At 42.7% G+C, this 26,722-nt stretch overlaps 1 protein-coding gene across 5 annotated transcripts in view; it reads left to right on the top strand.

Annotated features, from left to right (window-relative positions):
• The window catches only part of HMG20A (high mobility group 20A), a 175,190-nt gene that overhangs the window by 79,936 nt on the left and 68,532 nt on the right, over window positions 1-26,722 (top strand). For 4 of the 5 annotated variants that reach the window (XM_030186968.1, XM_030186933.1, XM_030186950.1 and 1 more), the window contains one exon: window positions 17,628-17,720. In XM_030186968.1, the coding sequence (XP_030042828.1) occupies window positions 17,628-17,720 (93 nt within the window). Of the gene's footprint in view, window positions 1-7,311; window positions 7,396-17,627; window positions 17,721-26,722 lie in introns of those variants that run through there. The other variant, XM_030186959.1, reaches the window with a different exon arrangement.

Below are 26,722 nucleotides of genomic sequence, written 5' to 3'. Positions count from 1 at the left end.
TTTATGTGAAACCTAGTTACTGAATGGTATATCTTTCTTCCTTATTGCTATGAAAGAGGATACCTAATAGCAAAACTATGTGGTTTGCTATTGGTGTGTGGCCTCCTAGTTGTGGAGAAGCATGGCAGTACCTGTTGCCTTGGATCAGTGACACACTGTGGTTAAACTATAAGGTTCATCCTTTGAAATATTTTGACACTGACATCTAAAGGTTTGATAATTATCACACTTTTTCATTTTATTATTCTTTCCAGATCAATTGAATGTTTGGATATTGTTATCCATTCAACTCAGCCCAGTGCTTCCCAAAATTTTGTCCAACATGATCACATTTTAACACTTAAAATTCATATGTTTGTTTAAATAAAGATTTCCACTCTGCTTCCTTCACATATCCAAGTCATGAAGACAGAAGCAGCAGCAGTGATGGCACACTTTCAGTACAAGGCTCTATGTGTCAGTGTGTGCTCACAGACTCCAGCGCTTTGCATGGATTTCCAGTCTAACAGAATTCAGTACAGGAATAGGGGGTGGGTCCTGTGAACATTTACAGGTTCTCAGGCCCCAAGCTGACTGCCACCTCTGGATATGTCACAGTGGAAGTCCAGGAGAACTAGGAGCAGCCCTGTTTCTGTGACCCTCATCCACTGATGTGACTCCATTTGGCATCCCAATCCACTGTTTGGAAGACACTGATTCGTTTCCCCTCAGAGCCAAAAAGGATGGAAGGAATTACATGAGCCATGTTACACATGTATTCCTCACTTGTTTTTCTTTTATGCTCTTTGTAAGTGTCAAAATTCATTTGGCTTTAACTGTCAATTACTACCCACTGATATGCCCTCATAATTCTCTTTTGTGAAGCATAATATAAATGGCTTTATGGATATTATATATAGCCCACTTTTGTATCCTATAGTTTAATTTGATAGTACTTAATAATATAGTAGTACTTACAAAGCTATCAATAATTCATATTTTAGGGTGCTTTTATTGCTAGGCAACTTGAGAAAATGAAATATGTATATCTCACTGTCTTCGCATTGTGGCTAAACAGTTTAAATAGAATAGACAGCAGCTACTGATTTTTGAGTTGTAACAGCTAACTTGCTGTGTTTCAGATTTCAAAGGTTGCCTTGATTTTTTGACCTATGAAATCTTTTTGTGTTTTAGAACCCTTCATAAATGGTTATCTGTAAAACAGCTTCAAACCATGCTTGTTACTGAATAAATGCTGACTAAAAAAGATGCACTGATGATATTCTTCAGAACCAATCCATGACCTCATGTTCCCTCTGGCCCCACTCAGTCTTGTCACTTATGTGTGCTCTTTTTCTTCATCATGGTTTTTCAGAAGCTGCAACTTATCCAAGAGAAATTGGCAAGTCTTCAGGCAAAAAGGTGTAGGATTATTCTTATATTTTGCTTCTCCTTATCTGTTCATGCTTGCTGTTCCCTAAGAAGAGGAATTTATATCAAAACCATATGAGTTTCAGTAATTCAAGCTTTTAGAAAAACAAAAAGAAAACTTATGTTTCTGTGACTTCCTTGTTTGTTTACATGCTCTGTTTGTATGTAACTAAGGCTGTTGCGAAGCTGCCTCACCAGATCTTGGTTTGCTGTGGTCCTGATGATAAGTTCATGTATGCAGTGGGGCTAAGAAGCAAAGAATAAGGTTAAGTCTGGAAAACGGGAAGCAGCCACTACCGAAGACCAAGGAATACGAAAAATAGTAGAGGATGACACACAACTATCAAGCCAGGAGTTGCATAAGAAGTATCTTTTAAGTCACCAAAGGATTACCCAACACGGGTCTGTGTTTCGGCGCACAAACCGCCTGCTTCAGGGGTCACAAACCTTTGGAGCCTCTGCACTGAGTATGGTACCTGTTATAGTTCATATAAGTGGCTACAGGATATACAGAGAACCCTGCCTGCAGAGGTCAGGAAAAACAACCAAAGCTCAAAACCAAGTGCTGCTGTAGGTCAGAGAGGAACAAAGACAGCTAAATTGTCCCTGCTGTGAACAAAAAAGAGGGTCTGGTCCATCAGAGCATTGCTGGAATACTACAGCTGAACACCCAGAGAAGTTAGCAGTAACAGTGATGTAGCTTTGCAGAGATTACATGCAACTAAAAAGGAAGAGGGGAAAACTTCAAAGAACAATATTGTGTTTAATAATAAAATAGCCGTGCAGGCAGCTGGGAGGTCTTGGGGTACTTAGCGTTAAATTATTCTATAGCAAGTTGTATGCGGCACCTCACTGACTGGTTCTGTGGCTCTTCATTTTTTTCTTGTACTGCTTCAGTGTCTAGTCTCCTGCTTGTCCTTCATTTCAGTTTTTAGCTTCACGCTCTCCCTACCCTTGTCCGCACTCCCGCGTGTTTTACATCCCTCTTCATGCCCCTTCGCAGGGCTTGGAGATGGTTGAGCAAATTCCACAGTTTAAACCCTTGTGTGTCTCCTCTACTGCCCATATCAGGGAATTTGGTCTTCCCAGTGGGGAGCTCTTCTCCTTCCTTTTATCACTGGAAAAAGGCGGGACTAATATAGCTTTTCTATGTCCTCTCCGAAGATGGATTCTCCAAACGTTTTGTAGACCTGAGGGCTGACCACAGACTCCCAACTACAGTGGTGGAAATAAGTATTTGATCCCTTGTTGATTTTGTAAGTTTGCCCACTGACAAAGACATGAGCAGCTCATAATTGAAGGGTAGGTTATTAGTAACAGTGAGAGATAGCACATCACAAATTAAATCCGGAAAATCACATTGTGGAAAGTATATGAATTTATTTGCATTCTGCAGAGGGAAATAAGTATTTAATCCCTCTGGCAAACAAGACCTAATACTTGGTGGCAAAACCCTTGTTGGCAAGCACAGCGGTCAGACGTCTTCTGTAGTTGATGATGAGGTTTGCACACATGTCAGGAGGAATTTTGGTCCACTCCTCTTTGCAGATCATCTCTAAATCATTAAGAGTTCTGGGCTGTCGCTTGGCAACTCGCAGCTTCAGCTCCCTCCATAAGTTTTCAATGGGATTAAGGTCTGGTGACTGGCTAGGCCACTCCATGACCCTAATGTGCTTCTTCCTGAGCCACTCCTTTGTTGCCTTGGCTGTATGTTTTGGGTCATTGTCGTGCTGGAAGACCCAGCCACGACCCATTTTTAAGGCCCTGGCGGAGGGAAGGAGGTTGTCACTCAGAATTGTACGGTACATGGCCCCATCCATTCTCCCATTGATGCGGTGAAGTAGTCCTGTGCCCTTAGCAGAGAAACACCCCCAAAACATAACATTTCCACCTCCATGCTTGACAGTGGGGACGGTGTTCTTTGGGTCATAGGCAGCATTTCTCTTCCTCCAAACACGGCGAGTTGAGTTCATGCCAAAGAGCTCAATTTTTGTCTCATCTGACCACAGCACCTTCTCCCAATCACTCTCGGCATCATCCAGGTGTTCACTGGCAAACTTCAGACGGGCCGTCACATGTGCCTTCCGGAGCAGGGGGACCTTGCGGGCACTGCAGGATTGCAATCCGTTATGTCGTAATGTGTTACCAATGGTTTTCGTGGTGACAGTGGTCCCAGCTGCCTTGAGATCATTGACAAGTTCCCCCCTTGTAGTTGTAGGCTGATTTCTAACCTTCCTCATGATCAAGGATACCCCACGAGGTGAGATTTTGCGTGGAGCCCCAGATCTTTGTCGATTGACAGTCATTTTGTACTTCTTCCATTTTCTTACTATGGCACCAACAGTTGTCTCCTTCTCGCCCAGCGTCTTACTGATGGTTTTGTAGCCCATTCCAGCCTTGTGCAGGTGTATGATCTTGTCCCTGACATCCTTAGACAGCTCCTTGCTCTTGGCCATTTTGTAGAGGTTAGAGTCTGACTGATTCACTGAGTCTGTGGACAGGTGTCTTTCATACAGGTGACCATTGCCGACAGCTGTCTGTCATGCAGGTAACGAGTTGATTTGGAGCATCTACCTGGTCTGTAGGGGCCAGATCTCTTACTGGTTGGTGGGGGATCAAATACTTATTTCCCTCTGCAGAATGCAAATAAATTCATATACTTTCCACAATGTGATTTTCCGGATTTAATTTGTGATGTGCTATCTCTCACTGTTACCAATAACCTACCCTTCAATTATGGGCTGCTCATGTCTTTGTCAGTGGGCAAACTTACAAAATCAGCAAGGGATCAAATACTTATTTCCACCACTGTATGGACCAATTTGCTTTTATGCAGTCACATCATTATATTATTTCCCTTCCAATCGCATCTCTGTCTGCGGTGGTGTGGGAGACCATGGTAGAAATGTTTGGTCTGGATGCACAATTTTCAGTACCACTTAGGTATTATCATGGTCATTTGCAAGAGAACCTTCCTGTATATAACTGTGATGTGTTGGTATGAAAGTGGGTGGTGGATCTCTCCATTTCTTTGCCTGCAGGGCTCACAGGTGAAGACTTACTTACTCAGTGTCTATAAATTTACAGTGAATGTTGCAATATGGGAATTACAATTTAAATTCATCATGAGACTCTATATCTCACTGCATCGAGCTTTCCATGACACTTTACATACAACGGATGATTGCTCCAAGTGCTCAAATGCTCACTACTGACCAGCCAAGGTCTGAGCCAGATCCTGCTGCTGTGTACCTTGGATCTTGTGTTGTCTCAGGCCCAGGAATGGCATGATTTTTTGGGGGTGGGAGACAGCAAGGAATCTGGGGATGTGGCCAACAGCAGGATCCGGCTCAGAATACAGCTGACAGAGGATCTGAGGATGCAGGTGGGTGGGTAAAAGCTGGATCTTCAAAATCAGATTATCCTGATATCGCTTCTACCAACCACTCCTTGATCTTTTACACCTACCCATAACTTTCTCTTTCCTCCCCTTGGCCTTCCCATTCCCTCTCACTCGTCTCTCTTCTTCCATCTTCCTGTTCCCTCCTCTATATCTACCTATTTATCCAGCATAATTTCTTCCACCTGTGTTCAGCTCCTGGTCCATTCCTATTCCCTCCTTCCCCTCTCCCAGACCCACTCAACTCCCAGTCCCAAGAAGTCTCCCAATTCCTCTTACCTTGCTTGCTGTCAGTATGTTCACAGGGTCAGTCGCTGTCAAGGGCTGACAGTGGCTTGTGCTGGTGTTGGGCACCACAGCAGAGTGCAGCACTCTCTTTCATCAGAAGCCACCCTCGGACTTGCTTCCTTCCTAGCGCTGGCCTCCTCATGCCATGGACAGTTCTGTGTCCTGCGAAAGAGAGGAGTGGGGGCAACAACATCTCTCTCTCTCTCTCTCTCTCTCTCTCTATCCGCGGTTGTGGTTGGCTTCATAGAGAGCTTTCCATCCTGGGGCAGCACTTCGGAGCCAGACTTGGTTTGATGTTGAGAGGGGGCTCAGCTGTGTAGCCTTGTAGACCTTTTCTCTGCCAGGTTCTGCACACACGCGCACGCACGCACGCACCACAGATCAGTATTGTTGGGCTTGTGGAGTGAAAGAAAACCTGCTTCTCAGTAGTGGAGACACTCATTGAGACACTTGGCAGGTCTGTCTCACCGCTGCAGTAAAAACAGTGCTGCTTCTCACCCGACCTGAAGCCTGCCTCTCTGTAACAGAAAGTTCTGCCTTAAAACTTCCTGTCACAGAGAGACACTTTGGGCCGAGTGAGAACAGCAGTATTTTCACTGCAGCGGTGAGGGACAGTGAGAGAGAGGGGGGCTGCTGGAGTGCCAGGTTCAGTAACCACCGTAAAGCAGGGATTATTTTCTGCCAAACCACAGAAAGTTAAGACAGCTGTTTTCGGTTCACCGAAAACAGCTTTTTGGATTGGTCAGGCTCTAAAATAAATACATCAGGTTTGTTCCTTTTTCATTCATTCTGTGGCCTTGAGTACACTTGCTCCCTTTAGCTTTCCCTAGCTAATTTAGAATTGAGACAATTTCTTCTACTTTTTCCCTAAAACTCCTGGCTCAAAATTGAATCTTTGCTGTACCCATGAACACTGGGCTTAAATTCACATTTACAGTAACCTCCATATCACTCCACCCCCAAGTCAAAAAAAATTGACTTGCTCAAAGGGTCTCCTTTCTGGATATTCTGTAGCCAGAACCAAAGCAGCATATGTACATAGAAACAGCAGTGACATTTAAAATGTATCATAAAATCTTTATTTTAGTGCATGAAGAAAATGACTAATAAATCTGAACTTGAAAATAGGTCAAAGCATCCTAACAGTTATATTGCAGCTAAATTAGAGTATACTAGAAAGTATCATAGTAGAGACCACTTTTAAAATTATGCTGAGTTGATCCTACGTTAAATGGGCATTTTAGTTTTATCACCTGAAAAAATTTTGTACTTGTAGATGTAATGTTACTTTACTTTGATTTGCTACACCGCTTTACTCAAAGAGGAACCAAGCGGTTTACAGACTAAAAATAAAAGCATAGGAAAGGAACTACAAAAAACAGATAGGACGGAAGATCAGTTACACTAGAAGCAGTTTAGAAAGGGCAAAGGACAGGGAGAAAAACCATGGACAGCCATGAAGAGGGGTGGGGAAAGGGAAATGAGCCCAGAAATACAGAAGTCAGTCACGGAGGCTCCTCCTCCTAGTAGTTCAGAAAGCCCTTTCAAAAAGCCATGTTTTAATTGATGATTTGAAAAGGGGGAGGGAGTGTTCACTACGAATACTCAATTGTAATGTATTCTGCAGGGCCGGGGCTGCAAAGTAAAAAGCTGAATTACAGATGAACTTGTGTTGAACTTGTCGAGGAAAAAGTAGACGAAGTAGGAGAAGGACCACAGATTCCAGAGACAAGGGAAGCAAACTCAGTACTTCAAGATTTATTGCTCATGGACTTGACACAGGACCAGTGTTTTGGCCAAACGGCCTGCCTCAGGAGTCTTATGAGTAAATAAATGAGTAAAATCTTTGATGTCTTGTCTTTTAAACTTGTGACACTAAACATTGGTCCTGAAGGTGGTGTCACAAATGATAGGTAAAATATGTGTCATGTGTATGCCAAGCTAGGTAGCAAGATGAAATATTTAGTGTCACAAGATTAAAAGACAAGACATCGAAAATTTTGCTCATTTATTTACTCATAAGATTCCTGAAGCAGATCATTTGACTGAAGCACAGGTCCTGTGTCGAGTCTATGATCAATAAATCAAGTACTGAGTTTGCTTCCCTTGACTCTGGAATCCATGGTCCCTCTCCTACTTCATCTACTTTTTGCTACACACCGTGGGATTTTTGAGTTCACCCAGGTGGATTTCTTCTGGATCTTCTTTCCCAGGGCTTCAGGGGGATACAAAAAATCCAGTTTGCTCATCCTGGTTGCTTTTCTACTGTTTGAGCTGAGCACATTCATCTAAATCAGGTAATTATTCTTCCAGCATTCTACTACTACTACTTGACATTTCTATAGCGCTACTAGGTTTACGCAGCGCTGTACAGTTTAACAAAAAGGACAGTCCCTGCTCAAAGGAGCTTACAATCTAAAGGACGAAATGACAAGTTGGGGCAGTCTAGATTTCTTGAATAGTGGTTAGGTACCAAAGGCGACATTGAAGAGATGGGCTTTGAGCAAGGATTTGAAGATGTGCAGAGAGGGGGCCTGGCATATGGGCTCAGGGAGTTTATTCCAGGCATGGGGTGAGGCGAGACAGAAAGGGCGGAGCCTGGAGTTGGCGGTGGTGGAGAAGGGTACTGAAAGGAGGGATTTATCTTGAGAGCGGAGGTTACGGGTAGGAGCGTAAGGGGAGATGATGGTAGAGAGGTAAGGAGGGGCAGCAGATCGAGTGCATTTGTAGGTTAAAAGGAGAAGCTTGAACTGTATGCGGTACCTGATCGGAAGCCAGTGAAGTGATTTGAGGAGAGGGGTGATGTGAGTATAACGGTTCAGGCGGAAGATAAAACGTGCAGCAGAGTTCTGAACGGACTGAAGGGAGGATAGGTGGCAAAGTGGGAGGCCAGTGAGGAGTAGGTTGCAGTAGTCAAGGCAAGAGGTAATGAGAGAGTGGATGAGAGTTTGGGTGGTGTGCTCAGAGAGGAAAGGGCGAATTTGCTAATGTTGTAGAGGAAGAAGCGACAGGTCTTGGCTATCTGCTGGATATGCGCAAAGAAGGAGAGGGAGGAGTCGAAGATGACTCCAAGGTTGCGGGCAGATGAGACAGGGACGATGAGGGTGTTGTCAACTGAGATAGAGAGTGGAGGGAGAGGAGAAGTGGGTTTGGGTGGGAAGACAATAAGCTCGGTCTTGGCCATGTTCAGCTTCAGGTGGCAGTTGGACATCCAGGCAGCAGTGTCGGACAAGCAGGCTGATATTTTGGCATGGGTTTCCGCAGTGATGTCTGGTGTGGAGAGGTAAAGCTGGGTGTCGTCAACATAAAGATGATACTGGAAACCATGAGATGAGATCAGCGAGCCCAGGGAAGAGGTGTAGATTGAAAAAAAGAAGGGGTCCAAGGACAGATCCTTGAGGAACTCGCAACAGAGAGCGGGATGGGGGTGGAGGAAGAGCCATTAGGGTGTACTCTGAAAGTACGGTGGGAGAGATAAGAGGAAAACCAAGAGAGGACAGAGCCCTGGAACCCAAATGAGGACAGTGTGGCAAGAAGTAAATTGTGATTGACAGTGTCAAAAGTGGCAGATAGGTCAAGGAGGATAAGGATGGAGTAGTGACCTTTGGATTTGGCAAGGAACATGTCATTGCAGACTTTAGATAGTGCCATTTCAGTCGAGTGTAGGGGGCGAAAGCCGGATTGAAGCGGATCGAAGATGGCATGAGAGGAGAGAAAATCAAGGCAACGGCAGTGAACAGCGCATTCAAGTATCTTGGAGAGAAAGGGTAGGAGGGAAATGGGGCGGTAGTTGGAGGGACAGGTAGGGTCAAGTGATGGTTTTTTTCGAGCAGAGGTGTGACTACTGCATGCTTAAAGGTGTCAGGGACAGTTGCAGTGGAGAGAGAGAGGTTGAGGATATGACAGATGGAGGGGGTGACAGTAGGAGAGATGATGTTAAGTAAGTTGATGGGGATGGGGTCCGAGGAACAGGTGGTGCATTTCGAGGAGGAAAGAAGATGGGTGGTTTCCTCTTCAGTGATATCAGGAAAAGAGGGAGAAGGAGGCATGGGTTGGTTGGTTGAGGGAGTGGGCTATAGGGTGAAGAGGAGGAGATGGTTTGGTGGTGAATTCGAGGTTGATCTTCTGCACCTTGTCGCAGAAGTAGTCAGCCAGTGATTGAGGAGAGAGTGAGGGGGGGTGGGAGCGGAGGGGACTTTGAGGAGGGAGTTAAGGGTGGCGACGAGGGTTAGAGCTGAGGGAATTAGTTAATTGGGTGTAGTAGTCCTGTTTGGCGTGGAATAGGGAGGACTGGAAGGAGGATAGCATGAATTTGTAGTGAATGAAATCAGTGTGGGTGCGAGATTTCCTCCAGAGGCGTTCAGTGTCAGACAAATCTGGTTCTTGAACTCTTAATAAACTGATGTACATGGAGCCCTGTTGTGTTACTTGGCTGTCACAAATTCTTTTTGTAAGTCAGACAGATTGTTCATATTGTTTCATGGGCCACATAAAGGCAATTTGTCCTTAAAATCTTCTATTGTCCGCTTGATCTGTCTTATCTGCACCCTTCTTCTCCACTGCTAACTCCAGACTCCGTTCCTTTTATCTTGCTGCACCATATGCCTGAAATAGACTTCCTGAGCCAGTACGTCAAGCTCTATCTCTGGCCGTCTTCAAATCTAAGTTAAAGCCCACCTTTTTGATGCCGCTTTAACTCCTAACCCTTATTTTTATCATCCTCACTTTAATATTCCCTTATCTCTTGTTTGTCCTGTCTGTCCTAATTAGATTGTAAGCTCTGTCAAGCAGGGACTGTCTCTTCATGTTCAAATGTACAGCGCTACGTACGTCTAGTAGTGCTTTAGAAATAAGTAGTAGTAGTTGATAAAGGAAGGCCATAGGAGCGGCTTACCTCCTCAGAAAGAAATTCCAGTGGAACTTTGTGAGTCAAAGTGCTTTGAAAATGAGCCCCATGGGCACCTGTGTGTCTTTATAGTGCCGATAGACGCCTTCCTGCTCTCTTAACCTAGGTGCCCTGTTATAAAATTAACCCAATAATACGTTCTTAAGATAATGTTTAAAAACAACAAAAACTAAATTGAAGTGAAAAAAAAATTGGAAATGCCTCTGTGCTTTTCAGCAAACAAGAAAATATATACAGTGAAACCTCGGTTTTCGTTGACTTCGGATTTCATCGGTTTCGGTTATCGTCGATTTATTTCGCAAAATTTTCGTCTCGGTTTTCGTCGATCGCCTCGGATTTCGTCGGCGTGCCCACGCAGCTAATCTTGCGTTCTCATGTGTCGTTCTTCTGAGGCGTTCTTCCTGGTTGTGGGATCACACTGCTGCTGTTTTATGAACAAAATTTCATCGTTTTGCCACACTAGTGCTGCTGCTGGTTGAGTGCCTGTATAAAAGTCCCTGCTGGTTTTTGACCAAGTGTTCGTTGTTTTGCAACACTACTGCTGCTGCTGCTGCTGCTGGTTGAGTGCCTGTATAAAAGTCCCTGTTCTCATCATGGGACCCAAAAAAGTTTCTATAGGCAGCAGTCCTTCAAAGAAGAAGGACAGGAACACGATTGAGTTGAAGAAGGAAATCATTGAAAAATACAAGAGTGGCATTAAGATTGCTGAAATCGCCCGCATTTACGGGAAGTCACCATCCACGATAAGTTCAATTGTGGCGAAAAAGGAAGCAATAAAGGAGGCAAAAGTAGCAAAAGGTGTGAATGTGATATCAAAACAGAGATCACAAACAATTGAAGATGTGGAACAGTTATTAATTTGGATCAATCAAAAACAGATGGCGATTCTGTTTCTGAGGTCATCATATGTGAAAAGGCCAGACTGCTGTATGCCGATCTCATTAAGAAAATGCCCGAGACGAGTGCTACTCCACTAAGTGATTTTAAGGCCAGCAGAGACTGGTTCAAAAAATTCAAGAGGCGCACTGGCATACACAGTGTTACTAGGCACAGAGAAGCTGCGAGTTCGGACAGGTCTGATGCTGAAAAATTTGTGTCTGGATTCAAAGATTACGTAGAGGCTGGAGGATTCATTCCCCAACAAGTCTTCAACTGTGATGAAACTGGCCTGTTTTGGAAGAAAATGCCAAAGAGAACGTTCATTACACAGGAGGAAATGGCACTGCCAGGACATAAGCCTATGAAAGGCTTATCTTTTGTTGTGTGGTAATGCTAGTGGTGATTGTAAAGTGAAGCCCTTACTGGTGTACCATTCAGAAACTCCTAGAGTATTTAGCAGAAACAATGTGATCAAAAGTAAACTGTGTGTGATGTGGAGGGCAAACAAGAAAGCATGGGTCACGAGGGCAATTTTCATTGAGTGGATGAATGAAGTGTTTGGCCCGAATGTGAAAAAATACCTCCAGGAAAATCATTTGCCCCTTAAGTGCCTCCTGTGAATGGACAATGCTCCTGCACATCCTCCAGGTTTGGAAGATGCACTGTTGGAGCAGTTCAGTTTTGTCACTGTGAAGTTCTTGCCCCCTAATACCACACCACTCATCCAGCTCATGGACCAGAATGTCATTTCCAATTTCAAGAAGCTGTACACAAAAGCATTGTTTCAAAGGTGCTTTGATGTGACATCAGATACAGAATTGTCCTTAAGAGAGTTCTGGAAAAACCATTTCAACATTCTCAACTTCATCAGCCTCATAGATAAGGCTTGACAGGGAGCGACATCCAGGATGATAAACTGTGGCTGGAAGAAATTATGGCCAGGATGTGTGCATGAGAGAGATTTAGAAGGGTTAGATCCTTCACCTGATGACCCTACACATGTTGTGCAGTCAGTTGTTTATTTAGGTAATTCCATGGGTTTGGAGGTGTGTGGTGAGGACATGGAAGAGTTGGTGGATGACCACAGTGAAGAACTCACCACTGAAGAGCTGCAAGACCTTCAACTAGAAGTGCAACAGACGGCAGATGAAGAAGTTGCTTCAGATAAGGAGGAAGAAACAGTAGAGAATGTGCCTTCTTCAGAGATTAAGGACATCCTCTCCATGTGGAGTAAAGTACAGGTGTTTGTGGAGAAAAATCACCCAGACAAAGCTGTTGCAAGCCGTGTCTGCAACTTGTTTAATGATAATGTCTTGCCCCATTTTAGGCAAATCTTAAAGAGGCAACAGAAACAAACCTCTTTGGACAGGTTTCTTGTGTGGCATGGGTCCACAGACTCTGAAGCTGGTCCTAGTGCCAAAAGAACAAGAAGGGAAGTTACCCCCCCAGAAGCTGGTCCTAGTGCCAAAAGAACAAGAAGGGAAGTGACCCCCCCCCCCCCCCAGAAGCTGGTCCTAGTGCCAAAAGAACAAGAAGGGAAGTGACCCCCCCAGATTGTGTCCTTATGGAGGGGGATCCCCCTTCCAAACAATAATCTCTGCTCCTTTCTCTCCATCTTCCATACACCTAGAAGAGTCTTCAGAAAGGTAAATGCCATGTTAAATGTTCATTTATGCTATACATTAGTCTTTTTTTTTTTTATTCATTTAAAAGAAAAATTGCTTGTTGCCTCGGTTTTCGTCGGTTTCGGTTTTCGTCGATAGTTTTCGGACAAATTATCGACGAAAACCGAGGTTTCACTGTATTTTCTTTTGTTCTTTTAGCTTAGTTTTCTCTGCAAGGTTCCACAAAAGAGTCATTGTGCATTGCATTTGCTGTTTTAGCTTTTTTTTTTTTTTTTTTATAAATCTATATATGTTTTTGTATATAAGCTAAGTTCTCCAGTGACCTCCTGTGGTCAAGAAACAGAGTAGTAGAAATTCAGTGTCTTTGGTCATGTGGCCAGTTACTGGAATGTGCATCTGCGATTCTATTAGGCAGGGGATCAAATGGCATTTACCTAAGCTTTACTGCATATGCTCTCAAAAACCATCTTCACAGCACTGCAGCAAGCTAAAAATCTTTACACTGACATTTAATTCTGCATTTCAAATCGTCTCCTTGTTCTCTACTTCACATAAAGGCAGATTTTGTTTTTCTGCCCTACAGCAGAGATTTACAGAACACAGATAATTTGTTACCACTGAATGATTTGCATATTTATTTATGTATGTATTTATTTATTGGGATTTGTTAACCACTTTTATGAAGAGATTCACCCAAGGAGGTGTACATTTTATCTAACACTAAAAAGACCTGGAACTTTCCTAACCTCTGTTTCAAATGATTTGGCCAGATCAGTTTTTGAGATCATTTGCTTCATCTTTATTGATGTCATAATAAAGTTCATCTTTGCCTGATTCTGAATGTACAATTTTAAAAGCCACTATATTCTACAGCACAGAGACCACAAACAGATTTTTATTTTTGGCATCCACCATGAATGAAAGTCAACTAAATTTATCAGAGTTTTAGCAAGAAATTGTCAATTTGGCCACCAATTTTGTTGTGAGAATTCCTGTTTTTATTTATTTGTAATGACATTTGTATCTCACGTTATCCCAAGTGGAGTTCAGGTTCAACGTGGCTTTTAGTCCAATTTAGTACATACATATCTTCTGATAAAGGAAAAATGTTGATTAAATTTTCTATGTATGGCCATATGAAACTTTACAAAAATTAGTTTATGAATTATTTTACAAGGTTGTAATGTGTAACAAACATCAAATTATAAGCAGTTAAACAGGATAAAGTTTGAAACTGCATTTTGCATAAAAGTGGTTATTCCTGTCTTCTATTATCTTGTTGCAGGAACTTTTTTAAACATTTTTAATAATTTTCAAAAGCAACTGTAATCATGTACAGATCTAACAGCCCTTGGAAGAAGATTCCACCAATTAGTACATTGATAGAAGTCAGCAGAGAAAACTTTTTTGTAAACAATCTTTTTACATTTTGGATGATGGGGAATTAGGAATTCTATGGATCCAGGGATGGAATTACATGTAGGGAAGTCAATCAAAGAGAGCATATAATCAGGGACCATACCATAGATAATTTGGAATGCAAAGACACATATTTTGAAGGCAACCGTGGCTTTGATCAGAAGTCAGTGTAATGAGTAAAGGCGTGGTGATGCCTTGTTAAATCGTAAGATGTTACATACAAGTCTTGCAGCAATGTTTTGGGCAGTTTGTAGTTTATTTATGAACCTGTCCCTCTGACTGTCAGTGACTGTGGCTCCTTGTGATCTTGGGCAGGCCACTTAATCCTCCATTGCCTCAGGTACAAACTTAGGAGCCAATGCTCAAAACTAATGCCATCCTAAAAAGGAGGTTAGCATTTGTGTTTGTGTGCACATTACTGCACACCAAATGCTCTAATGGTTTCAGCGCAAACTGCATTGAAATGCATGTTGATGCGGTCACTACACATCCCACAGCCATGCTCTAAAAAAAAAAAAGTTTCCCAGGTGTGTTTAGCATGGGAAACTCTCTGCCAGGTCTGGGACAGCATTAGAAGATTGAGAGGAGAGGTGTCTAGCAGCACTCCCTTCTCTCCCTCCAACCCAACCTCCCTGGTGCACCAGCCCCCCAAAAATAATGACTTCCCCTCGATCTGTCTCAAGCATCAGACCCCCCCCACCCCCACTCCTCCAATATTAAAAAAAAAGGGGGGGGAGCTAGTGGTCCCTTCCTCCCTGTATCCCCCCCCCCCAAGTCAGAATTGCCTTGTACTCCAGTGTCCTCCCAGCCCCTCCTGTCCCAGTCATAAATTGGCATTCTAGTCCAGTGGCTCCCCTGTCCCCCTCCCCTAATCACAGATTGACCTGGTGATCCTAGCTGAAGCTACCCCCTACCTCGTGGAAAATGCCCACTCACTCCTGCTTCTCTGGATACCACCTTCAAAATGGCCTCGCTCTGCATGATGCATCCAGGGATGCACTGAGCAAGGAAGGGGCTTGGGGGGTAGCCCCTGTTAGATCACCAGGTCAATATATGACCGTGGAGAGGGCCGAACCGAAAACACCACTAGACCGTAAGGGCAAGTGACTGGAGGGAGGAAGGGGGTATGTGGCGCTAGGTTGGGTTCCACTAAAACCAAGGATATGTTGGGGGTAAGGGGCTTGCTGCGACATGCCTTTTTTTTTTTTTAACATGTCAATTTTCCTGTCCATGCCTGAGCCAGTCATTGCTCACACACTGACAGGAAAGTTAGCGCTGAGCAGCAGATTACTGCTGCCCTTTTAACACAGCATTAATTTGCATGCTCATTACTTTGAGCATGTCACTGCAAGTTTTCTGCGCTAGGATTATGGTAGAGTTTCACTCTACCATGAACCTTTGAGCATTGGCCTCTTAAATTGTAAGCCCTCAGAGAAGGGAAAAATACATACTATGCCTGAAGAAACACATTTAAACTAAGAGAGGGAGAGAACAGTTGCTGTGGCCTTTTCCAGCCAAAGGTTAAAAAAAAAAAAAAAAAGTCTTGTAAGGAACTTCCCTCTAGCTGTTGTGGCCCACAGAGTTTCTTGTTTGTTGTCTGGTCTTGCTATTTAGAGTAATGATAGCAAAAATAGGGCACAGGGGAAACACCTGTGTCTTTCTAATTCTTGATAACAGATGTTTTAAAAACCTGGATTGTGACATTATTGCTTTGGAGAATGTATGCTATTGTCCTAGGAATTGACTATCTCTGAAGGTTTAGTTTCCTTGGCAATTGATCCATTGGTATAATTTCTGTATGGCATTGTATAAAACTGCTCTCAACTTATTTTGATGTTATCAAGGGTGATTGCATTCTGACTCTTGTCATTAGTGTGCTACCAAATAAGGTGGACTATAACACTCCCAATTTAAAGCTCTCATTTTTTATTCAGAGCCTACTATATTGTTTTGTTATATAGTATCTGTCGGAATATAACACGCTTCCGCAGTCCAGGATGTTTACTTTTCACTCCCTTAGCACTGTATTTATAATGCTATGATTATATGCTTAGAGTCAGTGCTTTTTGTCTAGCAAGATAAGTGCCAGTACTCATGTGCAGGGCTGTCCTTGAGCAGTGGAGTGACCTGCCCCACCAGCCAAAGACTCTGAAAAAGCAGCACTGCAGATGTTACACCAGTCCCTAGAACACATCTCTTGCTAGGAAAAGAGAACAAGTTGGATGCCACAAATCCATTCACAGAAATTACATGCTCACAAAGTACCTTACCTTGATCAGACTGGGAAAATATAATGTATTACTAGCACCATTGATGTTGAAGGGAATAATAGATGAGTAGCACTGTTGATTTTGTTTGATATGTATGTATTGTATATGATTTTTTATTCTGTGTTTTCTTGATTCGAGACACTTAGGTTTTAAATGGGTTATAAGAACATAAGAATAGCCATACTGGGTCAGACCAGTGGTCCATCTAGTTCAGTATCCTGTTTCCAACAGTAGCCAATCCAGGTCACAAGTACCTGGCATAATCCCAATTAGTAGCAACATTCCATGCTAGCAATCATAGGGCGAGCAGTGGCTTCCCCATGTCTGTGCAAAATATGGATAAAGCTTCACCAAATACAGAACAAATGATCACAAATTAGAAATAAAAATGTTCAGATATAAACTGAACTGGAAACCCCAAGCTGGACTCTGCATGCAGTACAGCACAGTAAATAGAAACAGAAATGCATTTCCTCTAGTACTGTACAAAATACTAAGATACCAGAGATCCTGCACAGCCAGATTCCTAAAGCTGGCATATTCAAATCACTAAAGTAAATATTTTTAGGCATATTTTGTTCAAGGGATGATGCCTATTATGGAGACTCCCTCCATCTGTCTGTCTCTCCGTCTGTACACATATTCACTTGTTATATATACAATTGGAACAGAAGTGCAGTTCTGTTCAATGAATTGGTCTATTACTAATTTGCATATAGAATTAAAATATTCATATTTAATCTTTGTCTTGCACTTCAGTTTGTGATCAACTTGCTAGTTTATTTTGCTAACAGAAGAGGCAGTGTCCTAGTACCATAAGCTTTTTTCATAGTCCTATTAGCACTCTGCATGGGGATGGCACATATTTCATCGCTGTCTTTAAAATGTAATATCTACTTTTAATTTACAGGGGAGGGTCTGCTCCTAGATCATTGGCTGACCCCTCTAAAAACTGCATTCTGCTGTGTCTTATAGGATAATAAATTGCATCTCACTATCGGTTTCATTGGAGAATTCAAAAGTTGTGTAGCCACAAAGATAAGTTTAGGCTCTAGTCCAAATTATTTTCTAATCTATGCAAGTCCAGTTTTTGTGTTCTGAAGACTAGTCGAGTTTTCAGAATATCCATACTGAATATATATGAGTTGCCTTTGCAAACAGTAGCGGTAGTACACACAAATGCATCTCCTGCCAATTCAGTGTGGGATTATCTTAGAAACGTTAATGACTTGTGACCCTTAAGATCTGGAGTTGCTTATCCCCTGTGTTATCACTGTTGGAAACTACTGTAGTTCTATTTGTTCTGGATGAGTGATAGACTTCATTGTACAAGACACCTAACAGCACTAACACATTACAGCACCTGTCTTTATATAAACAATATAGATTTAGTATAAAGTTGACATTTTCTTGTCTTTGCTTCCGGATAGAGAGATGGACAACTCAGCAGCTACATCAATCTTACCCCAACAGTTTGGCGATGATGATGGTTCCAAGGAGAGCAGTGATATAGGTACAACTGGGTAAGCAGTAGCTTTTGGACACTTTGTTAACAGGCTCTTCAAGTTTCCAGCCTCTTGTTTTGGTTTTCTGCATTTCAGTCCCTTTTTGTTGTATTTTGCCGGAATGCAGTGGCGTGCGGTGACATTTATAGCAGGGGATTCAGTAGATGTGCTAAACATTTGTGCAATGCATACCCTTAACTACGGTTAATGTACTCACTGTTTGTGCCAAACAGTGTCACGTTTTGGTCTCTTTCTGAGAGTCACCTATAACATTTGCCACTTTTTGTGTTGATTTGAAGAAACCTAAGTTCTGTATCGCCATCACCTTTCCGAAATTTATCCTTCAGTTATACACAGATTGATGACTAGCACTGTTCCCATTCCTCACAAAAATTAAAAATATTATTACCCCACTGTATTCCACACGAGGTAGAAATGGTGGGAGCACTGGGCTATATGAGCCTAAAGAAGTAGCATAGCAGCCGCAGGAAGCTGTGGCAGGAGACCACTGACAAACTTGGGGGGACAAGGGACATATAGAGGCGTATTTTCAAAGCACTATGGAACTTTGTAAGTTTAAATGTTTTGAAAATGAGCCCCGTTGTCTCACAAACTGTGTGTTTCTTGGTTTGGCTCTCTAGGCAAACATATTTGTTGGCCCCCCAATCAGGAACCCTTTCCCCCCACATCATTTCGCCTCTGCAGAAGTAGCAGCAAAAGGTACACAGCCAAGCTGTGGGTATGTTAGCATTATAGTTTGTGAATGAGCATGGGGACTATGCCAGCACATGCTTAATGGTCAGAGCTGGAGAACTGCCAAGTTACCCAATTCTAGGAGGGAAATTGAGCCAGTCCTGGCTTTCTGGAACCCTTTCCTGGTACATTATGGGACCCGAAGTGCTGATTTCAGTGGTGGTATCAGGGACTAGTGGGGACAGAATTGAGCTTTTCAAAACAGACCAAAGACACTCAAAATGGATTACAAATTTTAATAGAGGATGACTCAACATGGTACCATATTTCTCTAAGAAGCACCTTTGATCCCATGTATTGGATTTCAAACAAAAGAAAGCTTTTCTAAATTACTTCTCTTTAGGTCCTCTTTAAGCAAGGTTGCACATTTGCTTATCCTCTTTGTGTATATTTTTGGAATTGTATTTTATCTAATTGATCTATAAATTCTTTTTTATTCTATTTCTCTTTCATTTCATTTTCTATTTTGAATTCTAAAAGTTTTTAGTTCTCCATTGTACATTAAATATCTAATGTTTACGTTTTTATGTTCATCTTTTAGTATACATTTAAGATGTTTACAATTGTTATTATTTGTATTTGTGCACACTCCTGAAGAAGGCACTTTCAGTGCCGAAACATGGTACCGTGTTGTCATCTTCTGTTAAAATTTGTAATCCATTTTGAGTGTCTTCGGTCTGTTTTGAAGAGCCTGATTCTGTTCCCACTCCTCGCTTTCCTCTGTGACTCCTTGTTGGGGACACTGGTGTTCTTTCCACTTCGGTGGTTTCCTGTACAGTATCAGGGACTAGAAATAGAGCACTGAATTGGGATATAAGTTCAAAAACAGGACTGATCAAAAAGTCTCCCTTCTGGAGATGAGTAACTTGGCAGCTCTGCAGCAATGGGCTGACAACCAGGGAAGCGGGGCAAGTCACTTTCACTCTCTATTGCCTCTGATACAAACGAGAGAGTTCAAGGATGGACTTCCCTGAAAGAGTGAGATTTAAGGGGATTGTGTCCAAGATATAAATTAGTTTCACATGTGAAAAAAGGTTCACAAATAGAAAAATAAAATAATTCAGCTTTTTTTTTTTTTTTTTTTTTATGCTTCTCCACTAGGCAGAGTGGAGGCAACATTAAGACAGTGTTGTTCAAAGAATTTGCCCAAGTAATTTAATAGTTAACAGGGTAAATTCCATGGGCTGACAAGTTTCCTTCACTGAACATCTTCACTCCAGCCCAGATTTTCAAAGGGAAACTTTATTTGTATCAGACTGCCCTCACCAGAGACATAGAAATGTACACAATTGCATGCACTTTCCAGCTCTCTTTTTCTAGTGTTGTCCTGCTGCATATGTGCTCTTTCAGGTAGTTCCCCCACCACCATCATGTAAAATTCTGCCATTTGGTGCCAGTCCTTTTCCTTATCTGAGACAAACCTTTCACACTTTCCCCCATTCTTCAGTCCTACTTTTTTTTTTTTAACAGTCGCTCCTCCTCTCCTCCCAGCCCCAGAAAACTCACTGACTCTCTCCTAAGACTGGTGCAAAGCTTAACTTCCCCCACCACAGCCCTTGCACAGCCCAGCCTTCCTATGACTGGAGCTTTCCCATTGGCTGAATTCTACCACAGCCTCTATACTGGAAGGGGTAGGAGGGAATGGACAGTTGAAGTGGGCTAAACTCTGAAAAATATCCACACACTTAGCTATCCTTCTGACTCTGAGACATGTACACATTTTTAGAATCCTAAAAAAAAACCAAATCCTGACAGTTGGCAATCTTGGTCTCCTGAATCCTGAGCACATCTGACAGGATCCCCCTAAACGTTTGGAATTCAGTATATCCACTGAAGACCCTGTGAGGCATGATTATTCCTTCTCACCATTCCTTCTGTCTTCTCTGTTGCTGACAAGGGAAAAGACCAACTGAATCAAAGGTAAAGTAGCATGTTAGTAGGGCAGAGCTGGGCTAGGGATTCAGAGAATCCCTTGAATGCCCTGACTGCACACCACCACCAGAATGTTTCGCTAGCCTAATTTTGGCATGTGTGGATCTCAAGCAAAATCAGCAGACCTGTAGCAATGTTTGTGATGCTTGGCCTACATAGAGTGTTCAAAGAATGGTTTCAGGAAGGGTGTTTTTACTATTTGTATTTATCAATTCTTTCTCTTCATCACATTATTTGGGTTTTCCTTTTTTAATTTTCTTTTTACAAATTGAGAAAAATCTTGATATAGCAAATATTGATGAGCATAATATAATTCAAAAGAAATGAAAACATTAAAAAAGAAAATGCATTCATCAAAATACATTTAGTGGCTCACAATAGGAGAGATCCTATCATGGAATTAACAGAGCATCATTTTAGGAAAATGAAAAAAATACACAAGAAAGTAAAACTGGCTAGCTAGCAAACAAACAATCGTGTAATAGAGCCGGCCCTCCGAGTTTAACCACTATCCTGACTGGCGATACTGTTGTGTTTCAAAAACTTCTAAGCTATTTAGAATCTACAAGAATAAATCTTTCACAAATCTCACATTTACTAAGAAAACTCAAGTAAAATTTTGCACCCACTTGTAAACATTCTTAGCACATAGAGAGGACTGATTTGCACTACTTCTAGAAACATCCAGAAATAACCAGATCCATTTACCCAAATCAATTCATCCTTAAATAGAAAAATAATTTCTAAGTCTAAGCATAGTCATATTCTAGAATATAGGACACCAAGTGCATTTCTTCCTCTTTAGATTGAACCTGAACCAATTTCTGGATCAAACTGTCATAAGTACATAAGTACATACAGTGGGGGAAATAAGTATTTGATCCCTTGCTGATTTTGTAAGTTTGCCCACTGACAAAGACATGAGCAGCCAATAATTGAAGGGTAGGTTATTGGTAACAGTGAGAGATAGCACATCACAAATTAAATCCGGAAAATCACATTGTGGAAAGTATATGAATTTATTTGCATTCTGCAGAGGGAAATAAGTATTTGATCCCTCTGGCAAACAAGACCTAATACTTGGTGGCAAAACCCTTGTTGGCAAGCACAGCGGTCAGACGTCTTCTGTAGTTGATGATGAGGTTTGCACACATGTCAGGAGGAATTTTGGTCCACTCCTCTTTGCAGATCATCTCTAAATCATTAAGAGTTCTGGGCTGTCGCTTGGCAACTCGCAGCTTCAGCTCCCTCCATAAGTTTTCAATGGGATTAAGGTCTGGTGACTGGCTAGGCCACTCCATGATCCTAATGTGCTTCTTCCTGAGCCACTCCTTTGTTGCCTTGGCTGTATATTTTGGGTCATTGTCGTGCTGGAAGACCCAGCCACGACCCATTTTTAAGGCCCTGGCGGAGGGAAGGAGGTTGTCACTCAGAATTGTACGGTACATGGCCCCATCCATTCTCCCATTGATGCGGTGAAGTAGTCCTGTGCCCTTAGCAGAGAAACACCCTCAAAACATAACATTTCCACCTCCATGCTTGACAGTGGGGACGGTGTTCTTTGGGTCATAGGCAGCATTTCTCTTCCTCCAAACACGGCGAGTTGAGTTCATGCCAAAGAGCTCAATTTTTGTCTCATCTGACCACAGCACCTTCTCCCAATCACTCTCGGCATCATCCAGGTGTTCACTGGCAAACTTCAGACGGGCCGTCACATGTGCCTTCCGGAGCAGGGGGACCTTGCGGGCACTGCAGGATTGCAATCCGTTATGTCGTAATGTGTTACCAATGGTTTTCGTGGTGACAGTGGTCCCAGCTGCCTTGAGATCATTGACAAGTTCCCCCCTTGTAGTTGTAGGCTGATTTCTAACCTTCCTCATGATCAAGGATACCCCACGAGGTGAGATTTTGCGTGGAGCCCCAGATCTTTGTTGATTGACAGTCATTTTGTACTTCTTCCATTTTCTTACTATGGCACCAACAGTTGTCTCCTTCTCACCCAGCGTCTTACTGATGGTTTTGTAGCCCATTCCAGCCTTGTGCAGGTGTATGATCTTGTCCCTGACATCCTTAGACAGCTCCTTGCTCTTGGCCATTTTGTAGAGGTTAGAGTCTGACTGATTCACTGAGTCTGTGGACAGGTGTCTTTCATACAGGTGACCATTGCCGACAGCTGTCTGTCATGCAGGTAACGAGTTGATTTGGAGCATCTACCTGGTCTGTAGGGGCCAGATCTCTTACTGGTTGGTGGGGGATCAAATACTTATTTCCCTCTGCAGAATGCAAATAAATTCATATACTTTCCACAATGTGATTTTCCGGATTTAATTTGTGATGTGCTATCTCTCACTGTTACCAATAACCTACCCTTCAATTATGGGCTGCTCATGTCTTTGTCAGTGGGCAAACTTACAAAATCAGCAAGGGATCAAATACTTATTTCCCCCACTGTAAGTAGTGCCATACTGGGAAAGACCAAAGGTCCATCTAGCCCAGCATCCTGTCACCGACAGTGGCCAATCCAGGTCAAGGGCACCTGGCACGCTCCCCAAACGTAAAAACATTCCAGACAAGTTATACCTAAAAATGCGGAATTTTTCCAAGTCCATTTAATAGCGGTCTATGGACTTGTCCTTTAGGAATCTATCTAACCCCTTTTTAAACTCCGTCAAGCTAACCGCCCGTACCACGTTCTCCGGCAACGAATTCCAGAGTCTAATTACACGTTGGGTGAAGAAAAATTTTCTCCGATTCGTTTTAAATTTACCACACTGTAGCTTCAACTCATGCCCTCTAGTCCTAGTATTTTTGGATAGCGTGAACAGTCGCTTCACATCCACCCGATCCATTCCACTCATTATTTTATACACTTCTATCATATCTCCCCTCAGCCGTCTCTTCTCCAAGCTGAAAAGCCCTAGCCTTCTCAGCCTCTCTTCGTAGGAAAGTCGTCCCATCCCCACTATCATTTTCGTCGCCCTTCGCTGTACCTTTTCCAATTCTACTATATCTTTTTTGAGATACGGAGACCAGTACTGAACACAATACTCCAGGTGCGGTCGCACCATGGAGCGATACAACGGCATTATAACATCCGCACACCTGGACTCCATACCCTTCCTAATAACACCCAACATTCTATTCGCTTTCCTAGCCGCAGCAGCACACTGAGCAGAAGGTTTCAGCGTATCATCGACGACGACACCCAGATCCCTTTCTTGATCCGTAACTCCTAACGCGGAACCTTGCAAGACGTAGCTATAATTCGGGTTCCTCTTACCCACATGCATCACTTTGCACTTGTCAACATTGAACTTCATCTGCCACTTGCACGCCCATTCTCCCAGTCTCGCAAGGTCCTTCTGTAATCGTTCACATTCCTCCTGCGACTTGACGACCCTGAATAATTTTGTGTCATCGGCGAATTTAATTACCTCACTAGTTATTCCCATCTCTAGGTCATTTATAAATACATTAAAAAGCAACGGACCCAGCACAGACCCCTGCGGGACCCCACTAACTACCCTCCTCCACTGAGAATACTGGCCACGCAATCCTACTCTCTGCTTCCTATCTTTCAACCAGTTCTTAATCCATAATAATACCCTACCTCCGATTCCATGACTCTGCAATTTCTTCAGGAGTCTTTCGTGCGGCACTTTGTCAAACGCCTTCTGAAAATCCAGATATACAATATCAACCGGCTCCCCATTGTCCACATGTTTGCTTACCCCCCTCAAAAAAATGCATTAGATTGGTGAGGCAAGACTTCCCTTCACTAAATCCGTGCTGACTTTGTCTCATCAGTCCATGTTTTTGTATATGCTCTGCATTTTATTCTTAATAATAGCCTCCACCATCTTGCCCGGCACCGACGTCAGACTCACCGGTCTATAATTTCCCGGATCTCCTCTGGAACCCTTCTTAAAAATCGGAGTAACATTGGCTACCCTCCAGTCTTCCGGTACTACACTCGATTTTAGGGACAGATTGCATATTTCTAACAGTAGCTCCGCAAGTTCATTTTTTAGTTCTATTAATACTCTGGGATGAATACCATCAGGTCCCGGTGATTTACTACTCTTCAGCTTGCTGAACTGACCCATTACATCCTCCAAGGTTACAGAGAATTTGTTTAGTTTCTCCGATTCCCCCGCTTCAAATATTCTTTCCGGCACCGGTGTCCCCCCCAAATCCTCCTCGGTGAAGACCGAAGCAAAGAATTCATTTAATTTCTCCGCTACGGCTTTGTCCTCCTTGATCGCCCCTTTAACACCATTTTCGTCCAGCGGCCCAACCGACTCTTTGGCCGGTTTCCTGCTTTTAATGTATCTAAAAAAATGTTTACTATGTATTTTTGCTTCCAACGCTAATTTCTTCTCAAAGTCCTTTTTTGCCCTCCTTATCTCCGCTTTGCATTTGGCTTGGCATTCCTTATGATCTATCCTGTTACTTTCAGTTGGTTCTCTTCTCCACTTTCTGAAGGATTGTTTTTTGGCTCTCTTTTGCCACCGAACCAACTGCACCTTCTCGGTACTTGACATATTCAAACTCCAGGAAGTTGGAGAAATTACATTAGAAGGAATTTTTAAAAAATTCCCAACAATACTACTTCCACATTTCCAGTGACAAAATTACAGATATACTAGGAAAGTTCAAGAATCCTATATAAGAAAACGCACCTCCAGCATTCTGAAGCTGACTACATGGCTGAGGCATTCCTGCTCTCTGTATCCATCTCCTGAATTGACATCACGTTCTTCCGGGTTCGTCACAAGCAGAAGTGACCAACCACACGAGGTTTCTCGGCTTCGGAATGTTGGAGGTGCATTCTATTAAATAGAATTGGTCAGTTCCTTGAAGCACAGCCAGAGCTCAGCGTCCTGCACAGTAACGCTCAGACACCAGAGGGGGGGTGGCCTGACACCAGAGAGAGGGAGGGGGGGCCTGACACCAGATGGGAGGGAGGTATCTCTGTCACACACACACACTCTCTCTCTCTCACACACACACTCTCACTCTCACACACTGTGTCTCACACTGTATCACATTCACTCTCTATGTGTCACACAGTCACTCACACACTCTTGGTCTCATACACTCAGTCTCACAGAGAGTCTGTGTCTCACACACACTCTCTCGCACACACTGTATCTGTGTGAAACACACTCTCTCACACTGTGTCTCACGTGCGCACTTGCACACACTCTCATTCTCACAGACACACACACTCTCTCTCACAGACACACTCACACTGCCTCACTCACTCTCACACACACAGTCACTCGCACATACACTCTCTCAAACATACACACTCCGAGGAAAACCTTGCTAGCGCCCGTTTCACTTGTGTCAGAAACGGGCCTTTTTTACTAGTTTCTTTATAAATCAAGACAAATCTTGACATAGCAAGTATAGATGAGCACAATATAATTCAAAAGAGATAAAGACATTAAAAAAGAAACCAGTAGAGAATCCACATACGTGGAGAACTCGACGAAATCCCACAGATAGTCACAATACAACAAAACAGTGGGTAAAAAACCAGGAGTTCCAGAGTGAAGATGAACCAAACTTTATTAATCAGTATATTAAAAAAGAAACTACATCTAGGAGCCCATTAAAGTTCCACACTTCAGTGAATGAGAATGGATTTTGGATTTAACTCGTAACTTCTTGAGGGGCCCTTTTACTAAGGTGCGCCGAAAAATGGGCTGCACTAGTGTAGGCGCGTGTTTTGGGTGCAGGCAAATGCATTTTTCGGCATGCCTGTAAAAAAAAAAAAGGCCTTTTAAATTTTTGCCGAAAATGGGTGTGCAGCAAAATAAAAATTGGGCGCGCATCCATTTTGGGTCTGAGACCTTACTGCCATCCATTGACTTAGTGGTAAGGTCTTGCACGGTATTCGTGTGCATAGAATGACGATTACCGCACGTTTTTTGCTCCGCGCCAGAAAATAAAAATTATTTTCTGGTGCGCATAGTGGACACACATCAAAAAATTGACGTGCATCGGATGCACATAGGCGCCTACGCAGCTTAGTAAAAGTGCCCCTCAGTTTTAGCTCTTTCTCGCATCAGAAGGGTTAACATACTTTGATCCCCTGCTTATTCCTTATATGATTGGCATTTCACACATGATCTTCCTCATTCCTCGCATACTGTCAAATAACATTTTACTCAAGTTATCCTACAGTTTAGTTAACTCATCTGTCATAGTCCTGAGCTACAGGGCTCATACACATTATCAATGTTTTCTTAATAATTTAACCATGAAAGGCATGTCATTCCTATTTTTTTTCCAGTTCTGTTCTTGCATAATGATTCTTACTGCGA

This window comes from Microcaecilia unicolor, chromosome 1 (genome assembly GCF_901765095.1).
Source record: "Microcaecilia unicolor chromosome 1, aMicUni1.1, whole genome shotgun sequence".
Classification (NCBI taxonomy): domain Eukaryota; kingdom Metazoa; phylum Chordata; class Amphibia; order Gymnophiona; family Siphonopidae; genus Microcaecilia; species Microcaecilia unicolor.
Note: the sequence above shows the minus strand (reverse complement) of the source record. Positions and strands in the feature narration are given on the sequence as shown.